General features: G+C 36.9%; 1 protein-coding gene and 1 non-coding gene across 33 annotated transcripts in view; both read left to right on the top strand.

The window, feature by feature from the left end:
* The window catches only part of Rbfox2 (RNA binding fox-1 homolog 2), a 202,069-nt gene that overhangs the window by 145,376 nt on the left and 39,148 nt on the right, over positions 1-17,545 (top strand). For 25 of the 32 annotated variants that reach the window (XR_007347281.1, XR_007347282.1, XR_007347283.1 and 22 more), the window contains one exon: positions 15,391-15,537. Coding sequence is in view for 28 of the 32 variants with exons in the window: in XM_048802137.1 (XP_048658094.1) it covers positions 15,391-15,537 (147 nt within the window). In the remaining 4 variants the exon portion in view is untranslated. The remainder of the gene's footprint in view (positions 1-15,390; positions 15,538-17,545) is intronic. The other 7 variants (XM_048802129.1, XM_048802163.1, XM_048802166.1 and 4 more) reach the window with 1 other exon arrangement.
* Positions 13,210-13,315, top strand: LOC125618205. Its single transcript, XR_007349462.1, has one exon. It is a non-coding gene; the product is annotated as a U6 spliceosomal RNA (small nuclear RNA).

Below are 17,545 nucleotides of genomic sequence, written 5' to 3' on the forward strand. Positions count from 1 at the left end.
TATATATACACACACACATATATATATATATATATATATATATATATATATATATTCTCTCTCTAAAAAAAAAACAACAGCTAAGCATTAAATTCTGGAATCCTTATTTTTAAAATAAATTTTAGAAGTTGATCTGTTTAACATCAGGTTAGAAGCTTCTTCTGCTCTTAAGATAAGAACTTGTTTTGACAGTCATTTGGTCCCCTACTGTGCATTAGCAATAGAGGTAGCAGTGACAGCCTGCCTGCAGAGAAGAAAGGACCTCAGTTTCTATATGTTTTCAATATTTTTCTAAATGGCAGCAGACATAAATAACCAAAGTATTTGAGGTAGAAAAACTTCAGGGAATAATCTTAAAACATAAGGTTTATATTTGTATATTGGATTATATTTTCCTTGAGGCAGGAAATAGTTCTTCCCTCTTTTTACCACTCATACTTGTACACAATGGATGTTTAACACATGCTTTTTAATGCTGATGAGGGGCGTAACTTATAAAGGTATATTAAGCATCTGTGGTTGATAATAAGGTATTAGAAATATGCTTTTTTTAAAAATTAAGTTAATGTGCTAGCTTAGATAACAAAATTCACTTCTCCAGCATTCTTTCACATAATGTAAAAGCTTTTTCTTTCTTAGTTTGACATAATTTGGAAGATTTTTCAACTTATCATTAGAAAATTAAAAACTATTCCGTTTACAAACTCTTCAGAACACAGTTTCTGAGAGCTACCTTTGAAAAACATCAACAAAGTATCATACTTTAAATTAGTTTTAAAATATGTATGGCCAGTGGCACAGGCCTGTAATCCCAGCAGCTCAGGAAGCTGAGGCAGGAGAATCAAAAAGCGAGGTACCAAGCAGCTCAGTGAGACCCTGAGTCTAAATAAAATACAAAATAGGGCTGGGGATGTGGCTCAGTGGCTGAGTGTCCCTGAGTTCAATCCCTGGTACTCAAAAAAAAGAAAACAAAAATGTATGTATAAGGGACAACAACTAATTAACCTTAACCAGAACATAATTAATAAATACACTGTGCTAGATGTTGTTGGAAGCCCTTTCTATATATTAGCTCCACTGAATTATCACAGCCACTCTGTGAAAATAGATATTGTTATTACTTCACTTTTACAGATGAAGAATTGAGGCGGAGATTTAGTAACTTGTCCAGGATCACACAGCTAATGAGTGGCAGCATAAGGATCTGAGCACATGGCTGCATCCTTTCTCATAAATTATATCGTCATGGTCATTTGTAATAAATGTTTTGTTTAATGCTTCTTATGTGCACAAATTACTAGGACTGGGGATATGTAAAAAAGCTGCCCTCAGTAAACATATAAAAGTCCAGGTCAAAAAACAAAAGTATTGCTGAGTGTTACTGGGAGAGAGTGTGGTGGTGTTGCCAAGAGGTACTTTGGGGAGGCAGGTACCGCTTCCCTACACGGGATGAACTCCTTAGCCCCCAGTGGAGGGGAGGACACTGCATGCAGGAGCAGTGCTCCAGGGCCATGATTTTCCCAAGGTGCTTACAGCTTGAGGGCAGTTCCCAAGACTCTATGGAAGGACCACTAAGTCAAACTAATTTCAAAATGATACTAAGACATTAGTTACCATTTTCACTGCATGTATTGACTTTTCTATCAGTGCAAAAGCAGTAGTCCATGTAAGTAAAATTGCCAGTGTGTTAGCATGAAATCTGGCAACACTAAATTGTGTTGCTGGCAGTCATGATATCCCTCATTGTCCTCATCTCACAAGATAATAACAATAAAAAAAGCAGATTCACCTAAGAATGCCTTTGATGAAACAGTCAGTGAAATATTAATTTTATTAATTCCCCACTGTGGAGTGCCTGATCTTTTTCAAGTTCTTGGTGGCAAAATGTAAAGTGTTCACTGAGCATTTGGGCTACATTCCAGAATACTTCCATTGTCTCAAGCAAGAGCACTTGTTAATTGAGCCACAGCCTGAACTAGTCCTTTTTTCCTTGGGGCACCTTTTTTTTTTTTTTCTTGCTAGAACAACTGATGCACACACTGTGGTATTCCAGCTTGGGTATCTGACAGACTTTTTTTTTTTTTTTTATGACTAGGACTGTCACCTCTGCAAAAATTTGAATTTTGAAAAATTTGTATCCTCCTCTGTGAGCTTCCTAAAGTACAGTCATGCACTATATAGTGACATTTTGGTCAACAGTGGACCACACATAGGACAATGGCCCTGTGAGATTATAGTGGAGCTGAAAAATTCCTGTCATCTTGTGATGACAGGTGTAAAGTCGTAGTACAGGGCATTGCTCACATGTTTGTGGTGATGCTGGTCTACACATACCTGCTGTACTACCTGTCATATAAAAGTGTAGCTCATGCAATAATAACATATGACAACAATACATAATAATTGATAATGATCATAAATGACTATGCTGCTAGTTCACGTATTTACTGTATACTGTACTTTTTATTATTATTTTAGAATGTTGCTTACATATAGATAAAAGTTAGCTGTAAAACAGTGTCAGGCCAGTCCTTCAGGAGGGATTCCAGAAGAAGGCATTGCTATAGAGATACTAGCTCCATGCATTTTACTGCCTCTGAAGACCTTCCAGTGGGACAAGATGGAGGTGGAAGACAGTGGCATTGAAGATCCTGATTCTGTGAGGCCCAAGGCTTATGTGTGTCTTAGTTTCTAACAAAAAAGTTAAAAAGTAAATAAAATTTAAAAATCTAAATACAGGAAAAAGCTTACAGAATAAGGACTTAAATAAAGAACATCTTTTGTATAGTAGTACAATGTATTTGTGTCTTAAGCTAAATTTTTTTTCAGTTTATAAAGTAAAAAGTTATAGTAAGCTCACTTACTGACTCACCCAAAATAACTTCTAGTCCTGCAAGCTCAATTAACAGTAAGCACCTTATACATGTGTACATTTTTTTATCTTTTATGCCGTGTTTTTATTGGGTATAGATATGTTCAGATACACAAATACCTACTACAGTTGCCTATAGAATCCAATATAGTAACCTGTTGTAAAGGCTGGTAGCCTAGAAGTAGCAGGGTGTCTACTTTTGTGGTATACTCTATGAAATATGTACAGCAACAAAATTGACTAACACTATTTCTCAGAATGTTTCCCTGTCATTAAGTGACATGTGGCAGTACTTAGATCTGTCTGATGAAATCAGTGGTGATATTAACAAATGTGTTGGAAGAAGGGCAGACTTTGTACGAAATGTACTGAAAAGCTCCCTGGCTCACCAGTAAGCCAGTATATTACATTCACAGATGACTCATGTAAAATGTTACAGAATCATGCAGGAGTAAAAGATCTATGCAAAGCACACAATTGTCTAGTGAAGTTTATTGTAACAAAAGTATGAAAACTTCACTGAGAAGGTTTCAGGTTCAACACTACAGTTAGCCTTTAAGAAATTACTACTTTTTAGACTTGGGAATATAGCTTAGTGATAGAGTGTTTGCCTAGCATGTGTGAGGCCCTGGGTTCAGTCCCCAACTAGAAACTACTCTTTGTCAAGTTTTGGTGTGTTATCAAATACACAGTATTCTCATATTAATCTGGAAAAGACTATTTAAATACTTTTCCCTTTCCAGCTCTCTGTGTGAGCTAGGTTTTTCTTCATATACTTCAGTCAGAACAATATATTGCAATAGAATAAATGCACATATTAAAGAGATTGCCACTCTCCTAACTAAATTTCTGTTTTAGAGAATAGTTAATTTTTCATAAAAATGTTATTTATGTTGACATAATAGGTTTGTTAAAAATTTCTCATGGTAAATAACAATAGCTATAATCCATAAAAACAAAAAGCTCTTTGGATGCTCAATAGTGTTTTAAGAGCTAAAAGGGGTTCCCATTTAGAAGTGAGAATGTGCATATAAAGTTTTCTTTTTTTAATTGACAAGTAAAAATGCATATGTTTATGGTATGTAGTGTGGTGTTCTGAGTACAGTGTGTTTGGCTAGTACAGAGGCTCTTCTGAAATAATAATACTCCATAAGAAGGTTGGTAGTGGTTAAATTATAGAGAACATTGCACATAAGGCCAGAGAATTTGCAGTGGCTAAATGGCTGAGGGTCATTTCAAGTATTCGCACAAGAGTTGTTGGTGAGTTGAAAGCAGAGATTTGAGAAAATAACTGAGTGGCCCACCCTAATACATTAATCAACTTTAGATTTTACAGTCCTCCTCACTGGGCCTTTAAGCACACCTCAACCCACACTTCATGTTGCCCATTGTCCTCAGAGTGTGTTTGCTATGTTGCACACCCTTTGTCTGGGGTTAAAGCCGGTTTCTCTTATATTTGCCACTATCAATTGGAATTGTCCACTGGCTCCTTTATCTGATAACACTTGAAGGTTCCTTGCAGATTGGTGACCTACTAGAATATTACCAAGAAATTATAGCCCTTAACAGTAGATTTATTTGCCCAGATGAGAACTTCTGGAATGTATGGAGACAATGGGGCCAAAGTCCTTCTAGCTCATTGTGTATTATTAGGCCCTGTTAGCTTCACCCTGCATCATAGGTATCATTAGCTTGTTTCCAGGATTGAACTAGGAGCCTGGGACTACAAAGAAGTTCATTCATCAGACAGTCACCTTTCTAAGAGTGGCTCTTGCTTACCCTTAAAGTAATAAAAGACAGAGTATATCAAGCTATCTAAAATATCTACATTCTTTATCAATTTACCCTTCAAAATAATTTTGTATATATTCCAGAGTTTTGATGCCCATGAGCAGCTCGACAGTTCCAAGCTGGATCCATAAGGAATTTGTAGACTGACTTGAGAATGCAAGAATTGCCACAGAGAACCACTCTTAGAACTGGGCCTGTGTATTTTTGAATAGGGAAAATTGCCCTTTAGCTCATGTAACACCCAAGATACAATTTATCACACTATTAATATTGCTAACTTCATGGCTGTTGCTTCTTCCATTTTGCATGCCTTCATTTGTTTGTTTGCTAGTCCCTCTAGCAAAAAGAAACTAAACTTAAAAATTGCTAGGAACAATACTGCTGTGATCTGCTGACACTTATTATAGCTCTCACGTCTTACAGCAAGGATGATGAAATAATAATAATTTGGGGGCATATTTTTTTAACCTTCCTATAAAAGTTGTACATTTTTTAATAAATATTTTGTGCTGTCTTTTAAAGTTTGTAAACTCTGATGAGAATCACTGGTTTCCAGATAAGCAGATTTTAGAATCATACCTTCCTTTTATAACTAAGGTCAGCAGTGTTAAATGACATCAGCAAGGTTATAGCTAGCTGGCTACAGAGCTAAACCCCAGAAAATCTGCTCTCAAGTGGTTTTTGTTTTTGTTTTTTTCTGCTTCCCCATGCAAATAAAAAAAAAAAAGACATCCATAAGGATGATCTTATCATCTTAGCTTCTGTTTACTCTTCAACCTTAAACCTTGGGAGCTCTAGCCTGAACATACTGACAAAGAGTTCTCTCATTCTAAAATATACATGAAAATAATAAAGAACAGTAAGATACAGTCATTCTCCCTTGTCACTGAGGGATATAGTTCAAGACCCTGAAGTGAATGCTTGAAACTACAGATAGTATCAAACTCTAACTATAGTCTGGGTTCTCATATGCCTATGTACATTCACACCTATAATGAAGTTTAATTTATGAATTCAGCACAGTAAAAGGTTAACAACAATAACTTGTAAAAAATAGAACAATTATAGTAATATACTATAATAAAAATTATGTGAATATGAGCTCCTTCTCTCTTGAGAGTGCATGAGTTCTTGGCTCTGCAAATTATGCTTAGATTTTTTTTTTTTGTTTGCTCTGCAGTATTGCCACATAATACCAGAATTAATCTGTTCTGTCATTAGATAGAAGTCTGAGGACATCCCCCAGAGAGGAGAAGGGGATCTCAACTTGGCCCTGGCAGGTTCTTGACATATACCACAGAAAGAAATTTCAGGCCAGGTGTGGTGGCGTGTGCCTGTAATCCCAGCCATCAGGAGGCTGAGGCAGGAGGATCGTGAGTTCCAAAGACAGCCTCAGCAACTTAGTGAGACCCTGTCTCTAAATAAAATACAAAATAGGGCTGGGGATGTGGCTCAGTGGTCAAGTGCCCCTGAGTTCAATCACCAGTAACCATAACCCCACCCCACCCCACCCCGCAAAAGAAAGAAATTTCAGGATGCATCAAAAGAGACACAGAGGTTTTTGTGTTTTGTTTTTAAGAAAACAAGCAATAGCACAGGGTACTTGCTCAAAGGAAGAAGAGAGACAGGCACTGGAGAATGAGATGTACTTTGGGGTCTTGAGTTCTTCTTTCCAAAGGAAACTTTGTAAATAACGAATATGGTGTGACATCAGCCTGGCAAACTTGATTTTCTTAGGGAGCATAGGGCAGGATGGGGGCCTGGTTTTCTTTGGGATTTTATCAATAAATAAGGTTTAGAACTCACCCATGTCATATGCCTCTAACTATTTTTCCCTTGGCTTTATTTAATCTAAAGAAAATACATTGTACAAGGTAGCAGTGTGTCTAAGCATTAATCATCTAGACTCACACAGTACTCTTAAGATATGTCAGGAGGAAAACAGGCTTAGGGAATAAAGGTGAGGGTGCCCATAGAGCTTCTTAGATTTAAATTAGTTTCTTTTTTTCCTCCCTCTTAGTTTCTACCTGTCCTTCTACCTATCTTTATTTATTCTATTCTACCTCAGTTCCATGTTTTATGCTCTGTACCCGCTTTGCACTTTTATAATTAAGTTCAGTTGGGCATTCTCTTCCAGAAGAGCCTGATTTTGTCTCAGTTTAAGCCTTGCTTTATTATCCTTTCTCCTTAATCAACTCCTCTCTACCAAAAATGCAACAGCAGCTTCTTTACTGGCAAGCACATTTTGCCAGTAACTTTTGTATTTCTGAGTTACGGCCTGGGGATGTAGCTCATTGGTACAACGCTTGTCTAAGCATGCACAAGGCTCTGGGTTCAATCCCCAGCACCATAAATAGATTGATTGATTGGGGTGTGTGTGTGTGTGTGTGTGTGTGTGTGTGTTCTAGGTAAAACCTATTTCTCAATTTGTGCAGTCATCCGTGACTTGCAATAAATAGCTTGGTGTCGTTCATTTCAGGGGGCCCCTTACTGAAGTCTTGGTGCTTTTTTTTAGGCTCAGTGCTTTTTGACAGAATATGTTGCTGTCAGTATTTAAATTTCTATTCATGTCTTTTACTCACAAAATGCTTTTTCCATCTCAAGCATGTAGGATGTGCTGCAGGTATAACTTTTGCAGTTTGATGTGTGGCAGCAGAACTCTTACGCTTTTCTTTTTCCTTATTCACAATCTCATGGATGAAAGATTCATTCTTACAGAGATCTTAGTAGCTGCAGCATGTAATATTTTCTTTCCTTATTAAAATTGAGAACTTTCACCTTTGCACTGAAGGAAAGCACTTTATAGCTTTTCTTTAACTCATCCAAGTTATCAGTATTGCTACTCTTTTGCTTTGTGGCTGTGAAGTAAAATAAGGGTTACTCGAATGCAAGCACTGCTGTACTAGGACAGTCAATCTGATAACCAGGATGGCTTGTAAGTGACTGATGAGTTGGGTGGATACGCTGGACAAAGGGATGATGTGTGTTCTGGATGGGACCAATTGGTACAGCTCAGGAAGGCAGGAGATTTCATCATCCTGCTCAAAACAGCTCACAGTTGAAAACTTATACATCGTTTATTTCCAGGACTTTCTAGTTAATGTTTTCAACCTTCAGTTAATTGTAGGTAACGGAAACCATAGAAAATGAGACAGATAAAGAGGGGTTGCTTGTTATTAGCTTTTAAAAGTTGAGGTGATCTTTGTATGCACATCACTACTATGTCTTCTCATTCCTGGATAAAAAGAATAAGTAGCTTGTTATGGTTTTTATTTAGGAGTGTGGTGGTGTTTTTTCTTTCACAGTATGAAAAGTGATTAGGACATGATCATACAAAGGTGCCTTTCATAATTCCTTTTATGACTCTTGATCCACTGAGAAAATAGAACTACATATTTTCTGAAGAAATTGAATTACTAGATCATTGTAAAAGTGCTAGAGTACATTTAAATACTCAAACAGGATCACATTCTTAGAATTCAGCTTGTCATAGCAGTATTCAAATGAACAGAAGAAATGCTTCCATATTTCTCTTAAAAACAAATCTAAAGGTAATTTTCCTTAAGTAAGAAATTTCTCTAGATTTGAATATTCTGTGTCTAGAAAATTGTTTCAAATAAAGAAATGTTATGTCCAGTATACATTTTTATATATACATATATATTTATATCCAGGATATCATAGGTGTTCTGATACGTATTTTAGCACCATGAAGTGGACTTTCAGTAAACAAGCATGTAGGTCAAGATTTTACTTTTTTCGAAAAATGTTCTATTATGTTATAATATTTTTCCTCATTGAGAAGGAATACATAATATCTAATTCCACCTGGTTTTAATCCATCATGTATTCCATTATAAATATTTTTAAAATGCTTTTAGTGCTAATAAATTTAGTCGAGATACCAACATGGAGTGTAGTTTTTTATTATTATTATTTTAAGGCACAATAAAAAATGGCATAGTGAGATATCTCAATCCACTTTCTTAAATATTATAAGGAAAAATTAATTTCTTAATAAGCTGGGTTTTATTGTATAATATTTGTGGCTAGAGCACTTGAACCCTGGAAATCAAGGTTAGTTGGTTCATTTCTCAGATCAATATATATACATGATGAGATGAGAAAATGAATATCAACTGCTTTTGCCTGGTACATAGTGAAGACTAAATATATATGAGCTGGAATAGTATCCCTATATAATTATCTCATCTCAAAGAAAGTGTTAGAGGCAGTCCCTGGCCTATAAAACAATGTCATTTTTTTCTCCCAAACTCTTCAGAGTTTGTACCCTAAAATTCATTCTGATAAAAACAGTATTTATCAAAGTTCAATCCCTAGCACTGCAAAAAGGAAAACTGTGATCTTTTCATTTGAATGGGGGGGAAAGCAGGGATGTAAAATGCACCCATAAAAAGTGCATTAAAGGTAAAAGACCTTGCACATGGCAGTAGCCACATTACCTTTTTAAAATCCTAAAAATTCTGAATTCTAATACACATTTGGTTTCAGGTAAGGGATTAAGAACCTATATAGATCAGAGGCTAGAAAATAGAGCCAGATGGCAGAGAGTCAAAAAAATAAAAAGAGATTAAAAAAAATAGAAGTCCGGTCCAAAAGATCTAGCTTCTCATATACAAGTTCCAGAAAGAAAGAAAATGTGTAGGGTAGAAATCCTCAGCAGAATAATTTAAGAAAATTTCCCAGGACCTAGGAAAGAGACCACAGAATTCTCAGCAAATTAGATGAAAATAAAGTGTACCCACACTAGTGCATCTCACTGCAGACAATATTTTGGAACACCACATACTGAGGTAACCCTGAAAAACCAGATAGAGTAGGAGAAGAGTCACATAAGAGAAAACAGGCTTGATAATGCTTTTAGAGTTCTCAAAGCAACATCAGTGGCCTGAAGACAGTAAAAATTGCCTTCAAAATTCTCAAGGGACCTTTTTCCCCAACCTAGAGTTCTATACCCAGGCAAATCACCATTGAAATAGAATGGGAAGTGGGTAAATATTGAAGAAAATGGATAATCCATGAATCAAAATATTATTCTTGAATTTATCAAGAGATTCCTTAGAAGCTCAAGTTGTAAGTTGTCTGTCATCTTGTAATAGAGACTTGAAAAATATTACTTAATCTTGTTCCCTTTATAATTACAAAGCATGTATTCATAGAGTTTATAAACAGTGTAAAAAATAATTTTTTCATAGGAAAGTCCAAAAAATGAATTTATTTCCCAGTTAGAAGAATTTTAAGGGCTGGCAGTGTAGCTCTCAGTATTAGAGTGCTTGCATAACTAGTCACAATGGCACACACCTGTAGTCCCAGCTACTCAAGACACTAAGGACTCGCTTGACTTGACGCCAACCTGAGCAACATAGCAAGACTCTGGCTCAAAAAAGAATGTAAAAAGTTCAAGAACGTTTAAACAAATTTTAATCCTCATTTCTAGGATGAGATTTTAAGACATAAAAAGAAGCCCAGACTCTTGTGCATGTTGACAGATGGCTGAGCCTTGAAGGCAGCCGGGCCATGCAGATGCAGCTGCACAGCTGGAGGATAGGTGTGTAGCTGCATCCACAAGATCATTGTTGGCTGAGGGGCTGGTCTTCCTGTCTCCTGCCCATACCTGTCTCCATTCACCCCAGGAGCATTATTGTTCCTTCAGATGTGGGTCCTGAGAAGGTGAGAGAATGGTATGCACACATGATCTCCCTTTGGATGAGAAAACCTATGAGGACATGGTTGTGCCGGGCTAGAAGAAGGAGGTTCAGCTTATGAAATTGGGCTACCTCACTGAATTCCTACTGGACCACTTATTATGTGACCTTAGATGTTGGGTAGCCTCTTTATGCCTTAATATCTTCCTTTTTGTCAGTTGGGGATAATAGTACCTACCTCATAGAGTTATTGTGAGAATTAAAATAATACCTGAAAAGCACAGTATAATATAGTGATTAAGAACATACACTCTGGAGCCAGACTGCCCGGGCCCGAATCCTTGCTCCATCACTTAGACAGTCTTTCTGTTCCTTAGTCTCCTCTTCTAAAGAATGAGAACAAGAAGCAGCATGTACTAGTCCCTCATTTTTAAAATTTTTTAATTTAATTCAATTTATTTCATTACAGGGAATTGAACCCAGGTGTGCTCTATCTCTGAGCTACCTTCCCCAGCCCCCCTCCCCTTTTATTTTTGAAACAAGGTCTAAGTTGCTGGGGCTGGCCTCAAACTTGCTGTCCTCTTGCCTCAACCTCTTGAGTCACTGGGACTATAGGCGTGCACTACTGCACCCAGCCATGCTCTCAGTAAAAAGAAAAAAGAAGGATTGATGAAAGAATTAAATTTCTTAAGATGTGTAAAATACTTAGGCTAGTGTCTGGAAACTGATGAACTCTGTTTACAAAGTCCTAATTTTATTAAAGGTTTAGATCAGATCTGACAGAATACACACTCCAAAAAATAGGTGCTCTTTTACAGGGAATTCTTATTTTTCAACAAAATTATTTAAGTAGAAAGAAGAAAAGCCCTGAGGTTTAACTAGAGGAAAGCAAGTTTGAAATGCTCTTTGTAGAGAGCAGGAGTGCGAGCTGACTGAAGACACCCGGCGTGTGGGCTGGCGGCACGGAGGGCCTCTGCAGTTGGTGCCACTATTGTGTCACACAACCGCTCAGGTGCATGGCTTTCCTCCAGCAAGTTACCTGCCCATGCTTAAGCTTAGAATTGATGGTGGGATTCGTTCAAGGTTGTGGTTTTTCCAGGCAGATTCAACCAACAAGATCGAAATGATAGGTCCTGAAGCCTAAATAGAAAGGAAAGGAAAGAATGGGTGAGGGAGGAGTCAGAGATGGGGAAATGGAGAGCGTGTTTGTACCAATGAGATCAAGAATGTGTTATGTGGGGATATTTGAGGAAGCAGATTGAAAAGATAATAGTGTCTATTCAAAAATGAACATTCATATGGCCGTTTTGGTGGTAGAGGAGTTTTAGGTGGTAACCAGCAAGTTAAAATAGTTATATGAAAAAGCTGAAGGTGGAACTACAAGAGTATAAACAGATAATTAGGCATCTGTCAAAGGGCTCATATCCTGAGGCCAGGGGTTAGTAGAAGAGCACTTGCCTACTATGCATGAGGTTCTGGGTTCGATCCTTAGCACCTCAAATTAATTAATTAATTATAGAAGGAGGTAAGGGGAGTCATTGGGATTATACAAAACACCTACAAATCACAAGCAAAAAGAGTCATTCTAATAGAAAATGGTCAAAGAATTTGCAGACATATAACAAAAGAGGAATATCAAAATGTCCAAGAAACATGAAAAGGTATGCAAATAAACACCACAATATAATGCTACTATGAAATGACAAAACTAAGAGCAACTAAAACTCTTATGAAGAATTTTTGGGAGTATGACATAACACAGCCACTTTGGAAAAGTAGCAGTGTCATTAAAGCTGAGCATATACCTATCCTTGACCCAGCAAATCCTCTCCTGGATGCACATATACCCTATGCAAATGCATGTTTGTGTGTACAAAAGACAGGTAAGCAAGAATGTTCACAAGAATGTTTTTGTTTGTTTGTTTGTGTTTGTATTTATGGACGGACAGAATGCCTTTATTTTATTTGTTTATTTTTATGTGGTGCTAAGGATAGAACCCAGTGCCTCACTGTGCTAGGCAGGTGCTCTACCACTGAGCTACAGCCCCAGCCCAGGAATGTTTTTCTTAATGGCCAGAACTGAAAGCAGCTCAAATAAATTCTGTATGTTTATACAACAAAGTGTGAATGGAAAAATTACAATAATATGTGTGTTTCATAAGTACAATGTGTGAAAGAAGCCAAATGAAAGAGTACATATGTATGATCCCTTTTATTTTTATTGTTTTTTTAAATTGAAAAACAACAAAACTAATCTGGGGAGCTAGGCGTTAAGACCAAGATCTAAGGTGGGCCCTTGGGGTTCTCCTGGAGTGCCACTCATTTCTTGATCTAATTTTGGTTATACTTCCTGTGTGAAAATGTACAGATTTGCTGATGATTTATGCATTTTTATCTGTTTTAACCTCCCATTTTAAAGTTGCATTAGTCTTAGGTAACAAACTACAACCTAACTTAGTATGTAAACCAAGCAAAAGCCTAACTTAGGAGTATACTCTTGTAACAAATAGCTGAGTCTACTGTGATTGCACAGAAGCTGAGCTTGTATCAATCATGGGTGGCCAGCAGATTAAAATAAGGCAAAAAAAAAAAAAAAACCCACTGTGAGCTGTAACCAATTAATCTTTGTCTACATATTGTTTATGTTTTCTGCCTATAAATAATTGACCACTTTGAGCCCAGAAATTCTTTGAATTAATTCTGGTTTTGAGTGCTGCCTGGTTAAGAAAATGTGAATAAAATAAACTTAAGCTATTTAAACTGAAAAAAAAAAGTTGCATTAGATCAGAAGGCTTGAGAATTGGGGGAATGATAGTTCATGTTTTCCACTTGCCACATTTCCTAGAATTATGATTTCATAATTTAAAAAAAGTATAGGTAGTGCTCGCTTCGGCAGCACATATACTAAAATGGGAACGATACAGAGAAGATTAGCATGGCCCCTGCGCAAGGATGACACGCAATTTGTGAAGCGTTCCATGTTTTTAAAAAAAATTGTTTAGATAGGTAGGTAGGTAGGTATTCATTACAAACTGGAAATTTTATCAGTCTGACTTCTAACCTTCTTAAATTGTATGTTCAGGACAGTAAAGAATGTTCAAAAGTAACCATTAAGAACCTCAGTCAGTATATGTATGTCAAAGTAGTCATTAATTTTCTTAGATTCTGCCACTTCACACACACTATGGCAGGTTACTGATGAAATATACATATAAAGAAAACTGTAGTTTGGGCTGGGGTTGTGACTCAGTGGTAGAGCGCTTGCCTAGCACGTGTGAGGCACTAGGTTCGATCTTCAGCACCACATAAAAATAAATAAAAGATATTGTGTCTGTCTACAACTATAGTTTGGAGCTTTGTAAAATCTTTTTAACTTTTCTCAAAGTGATACATTGTCCTCCTGTAGATCAAATCTGGTGCTTTTAAAGTTTGAAGAGAGTTTTATGTGATCCAGCTGTGAAATATAAGAGGCAAGTTTGAAGGCGCTTGAGTGAGCATTAGTTGTAATTGATGCCTGTTGCTTTGACTGTATGTTGGGGTCCTTGATGCTGCTGTAGTAAGCTTCATCTCTGAATAGAATTTGTTTTGTTTAGTCTACATTGTGTTTCGATGGATGACTGAAAACCTTATACTTTCATGGAATATTGCTTCATAACTCTCCCCTTTTCTGCTATTTTCAAGTCACATGAATCATATCACATTTAAGCCATCTGGAAGGCCTGAATGGGATGAGATAACAAGCTGCCATCTCTTAGAGTGACTCTTGAAAAGCTAATATTCATTTAGAGTTTATTTTTAATTTTCCTTTTTATTTTAAAATTTCAAACTTCATTACAAAATGGTTGTTAACATCTCTGAGACAAAAGTATCTTTGATTCACAGTTTCTTTTAGCCTGAACATTGGGTCATAAGGAGGAGATTCATGCTGTGCTACCAGAAGAATCTGCCAGAGACTCAGTTCTGTCTTAATTAAGATAATAAGTATAGCAGGTCCACTCTTGTTTTTAAAATATGTTGGTTAATCAGCTCAACAAGCCATTCAGCTTGGCGTGTATTTCATAGGGAAATAGTGAAACATAGATTCTTATAGTGCCAGATGAATACTTCAAAATAAATGTCTCTTTGCATGCCTAGAATGTGTCACACTTGTTACACATTTGTCAGAAATGTTTCTCAGTATAGCCACCTTTCTGAGGAATTGGTGGGGGGGAAAAATGGATAATGTGTGTCTGAGGTGTTGCAAAAGAGTTGTGATTAAAAATGTGTACCCACACTTACTCACACTCTTCCACTATGGATATGGACAAATTTGGCATTTATATGTTGGATAATAGGTTAGTCAGAGTCCCTTAAAAGTCTTTTTGAGTAGTTGGATTCACTAAATGCAACTTTGTTCAGGGCTAGTGAAGGAGGAGGTGGCCCCTGGATTGCATAAATTAGGGAGAAAAGTACACATTTATTTCAGAATAAGAAGCTGCTTCAATTTTTAGGCAAATTGACTATCATCACTAGGTTCTCCTCTTTATAATGTTGTGATAATACTTTGTCAACTAACTGGTCGTGTATTCTAGGATAGACTGAATGGAATATAAAAATGTTTCCTCCTTTTATTTCCTTGAGAGCCTGAGATGAAAGACCAAAGGTGGAGTAACCTCTACAACTAAGTACAATGGACTCTTTGTTTTCAAAATAGAAAAGTCTCAGAAATACAAGCTCTATAAGAATCTAAGAATAACGGTACTGTTTTTACATGACCAGTTATCCTAATATATCTCCATGTGATGGGGGGCAGGTCACTTGGTGTTTCTGTGTCTGTGCCTCCTGTTAATGTGCCGTAAGTATTCAGAAGATCCAAATTTTGTTTGTAGACTAAAGCATTTTGAACATCGATAATACCTTTGGTGTCTTTTTTTTTTTTTTTTCTGTCTCTCTCTTTGAAGGGGAAAATTATGTTTGCTCATAAATAAACCTAGGAAGTGGTAAAGAAGGACTTTATTTTTCATAGAATTATGAAGTAATTGTGTTTATTTTTCATTCAGTGTTATTTGCTTCTTTCTTTAGCAGACAGAAGGTGGAGCACAGACAGACGGCCAGCAGTCACAGACGCAGAGTAGTGAAAATTCAGAGAGTAAATCTACCCCTAAACGACTGCATGTCTCAAATATTCCTTTCCGCTTCCGGGACCCTGACCTCCGGCAGATGTTTGGGGTAAGTTTCTAAAGTCCTTTTGAGGATTTTGTAATTATAATAGAATTTAATCCACCAGATATGTTATTAATCATTAATATATTAGGATAAAACTACAAGAGATTGAGGAAGATCCAGAGGTAAATCAGTATTTTCTTTCTTTTTTTTTCTCCTTGTGGTGCTGGGGACTGAACACAGGGCCTTACACATTCTAGCGGGTGCTCTATCAGTGAGCTACAGCCCCAGCCCTGTAAGTCAGTATTGTCATCTATCTTTTTTTTTTTTTTTTTTAAGATAGAAGAGAGAGAGAAAGAATTTTTTTTTAATATTTATTTTTCAGTTTTCGGTGGACACAACATCTTTATTTTATTTTTATGTGGTGCTGAGGATCAAACCCAGCGCCCTGCGCATGCCAGGCAAGCGCGTTACCACATGAGCCACATCCCCAGCCCCTGTCATCTATCTTTTTCTGCCACCCAGTCTGCTGTAAACTGACTGCAATGTGGCTGGGAATGAGGTGTTTCTTGGACCACGAGACTTCCCGTACTGAAACCAGGATGAGATGCCACCTGCCCACATACGAAGCTTAGTAAACATTATCATTATTATTATTATTATTATTACGCTTGGTTTCACCTAAAAGAGAAAACATACACTTTGGTTTTTTTGTTTGTTTGTTTGGTTTGGTTTGGTTTGGGTTTTTTTGTTTTGTTTTGTTTTTTGCTTTGTTGTTGTTGAGACAGTCTCGCTATGTTTCCCAGGCTGGTCTCAGTCAATCCTCTTGAGTAACTGGGACTACAAGCGTGCACCACTGAATCCAGCTAAACATACATGTTGTTTTAGCACAGTGATTCCTAAACTTACCTTCACGTTAGAAGTCCCCTGAGTAGCTTAAAAAATATTGATGCCTGTGTCCCACATCCAAAGACTGGGATTTAACTGGCTTGGGTATAACTTGGGCCTACATGGTTTTTTTTACAAGATCCCCAGGTGTTTCTATTGTGTGGATAAGTTTGGGAACTGTTGGGCATTTTTTCTGTCACATTCTTAGCTCTTTACCTTCCCTGTAAGCCCAGCACATCATTGCCTTCCTCTCATCTCATGCTTTCAACCCCAGGACTGTGGTTCAGAAATGTATTATTGTTGTTTGCTACCCTGCCTTGGCAATATCATGGTGTAAAGAATATAGGTTTAGGGGTGGTTTGTTAAGGTGGAAAAGGTGTAGATTTGGGCATCAAAGATCCTGGGATCGAGTTCTGTTTGATTATGACCCTAGGAAAGTCATGTAACCTCTTTGAACTTGAATTTCATATCTAAAAATAGTGATAGTAATCTCTATCTTGCAGAATGTTGTGAATTAAATGGAATAATATCCTTTTTTTTTTTACTTCCTTATTTATACTTAGTAGTATCAATACCATTATCTAAAATGAGATGTAGAGGGTTATACTGCTACCTTTCATGTATTCCCTTCAACTGTTGACCTCCTCCCAAATCTCCAAAAGCAAAGTGTAATTTAAAAATTCATGTTATGGGGCTGGGGTTGTGGCTTAGTGGTAGAGTGCTCACCTAGCAAGCACGAGGCACTGAGTTCAATCCTCAGCACCACATAAATGTAAAATAAAGATATTGTGTCCTCCTAAAATGTAAAAATAAATTTTAAAAAAATCATATGTTGTTGGAAGTAAATGGGTTTTAAGAGTCTTGATTTTTTTGTATTGTTGCCTATTTTAATTTGATCAAACTTTCAACTTGACCTAGGACCAAGTAATAGTCAATAGTTTTATTAAAAATTTCATTAGGATAGCTGCCTAGTGCCTTATTAGAAAAGGAGAAACCCTGCAGTAATCTTGTGTCCACTGTGTGGTGACAGGACACTGGAACAAAACTGTTTCACTTTCATCTGGCTTCCTGTGTTTGTCTCCTACAGAAGAGAAGGCCAGGGTGGTTTTTTAATGCTGCTCTTGAAGTCCTTAAAGAGCTTTTACACAGAAAATGGTAACTGGCCGTTTTCCATCTTGACAGAAAA

Source organism: Marmota marmota, unplaced genomic scaffold (genome assembly GCF_001458135.2).
Source record: "Marmota marmota marmota unplaced genomic scaffold, marMar, whole genome shotgun sequence".
NCBI lineage: Eukaryota > Metazoa > Chordata > Mammalia > Rodentia > Sciuridae > Marmota > Marmota marmota.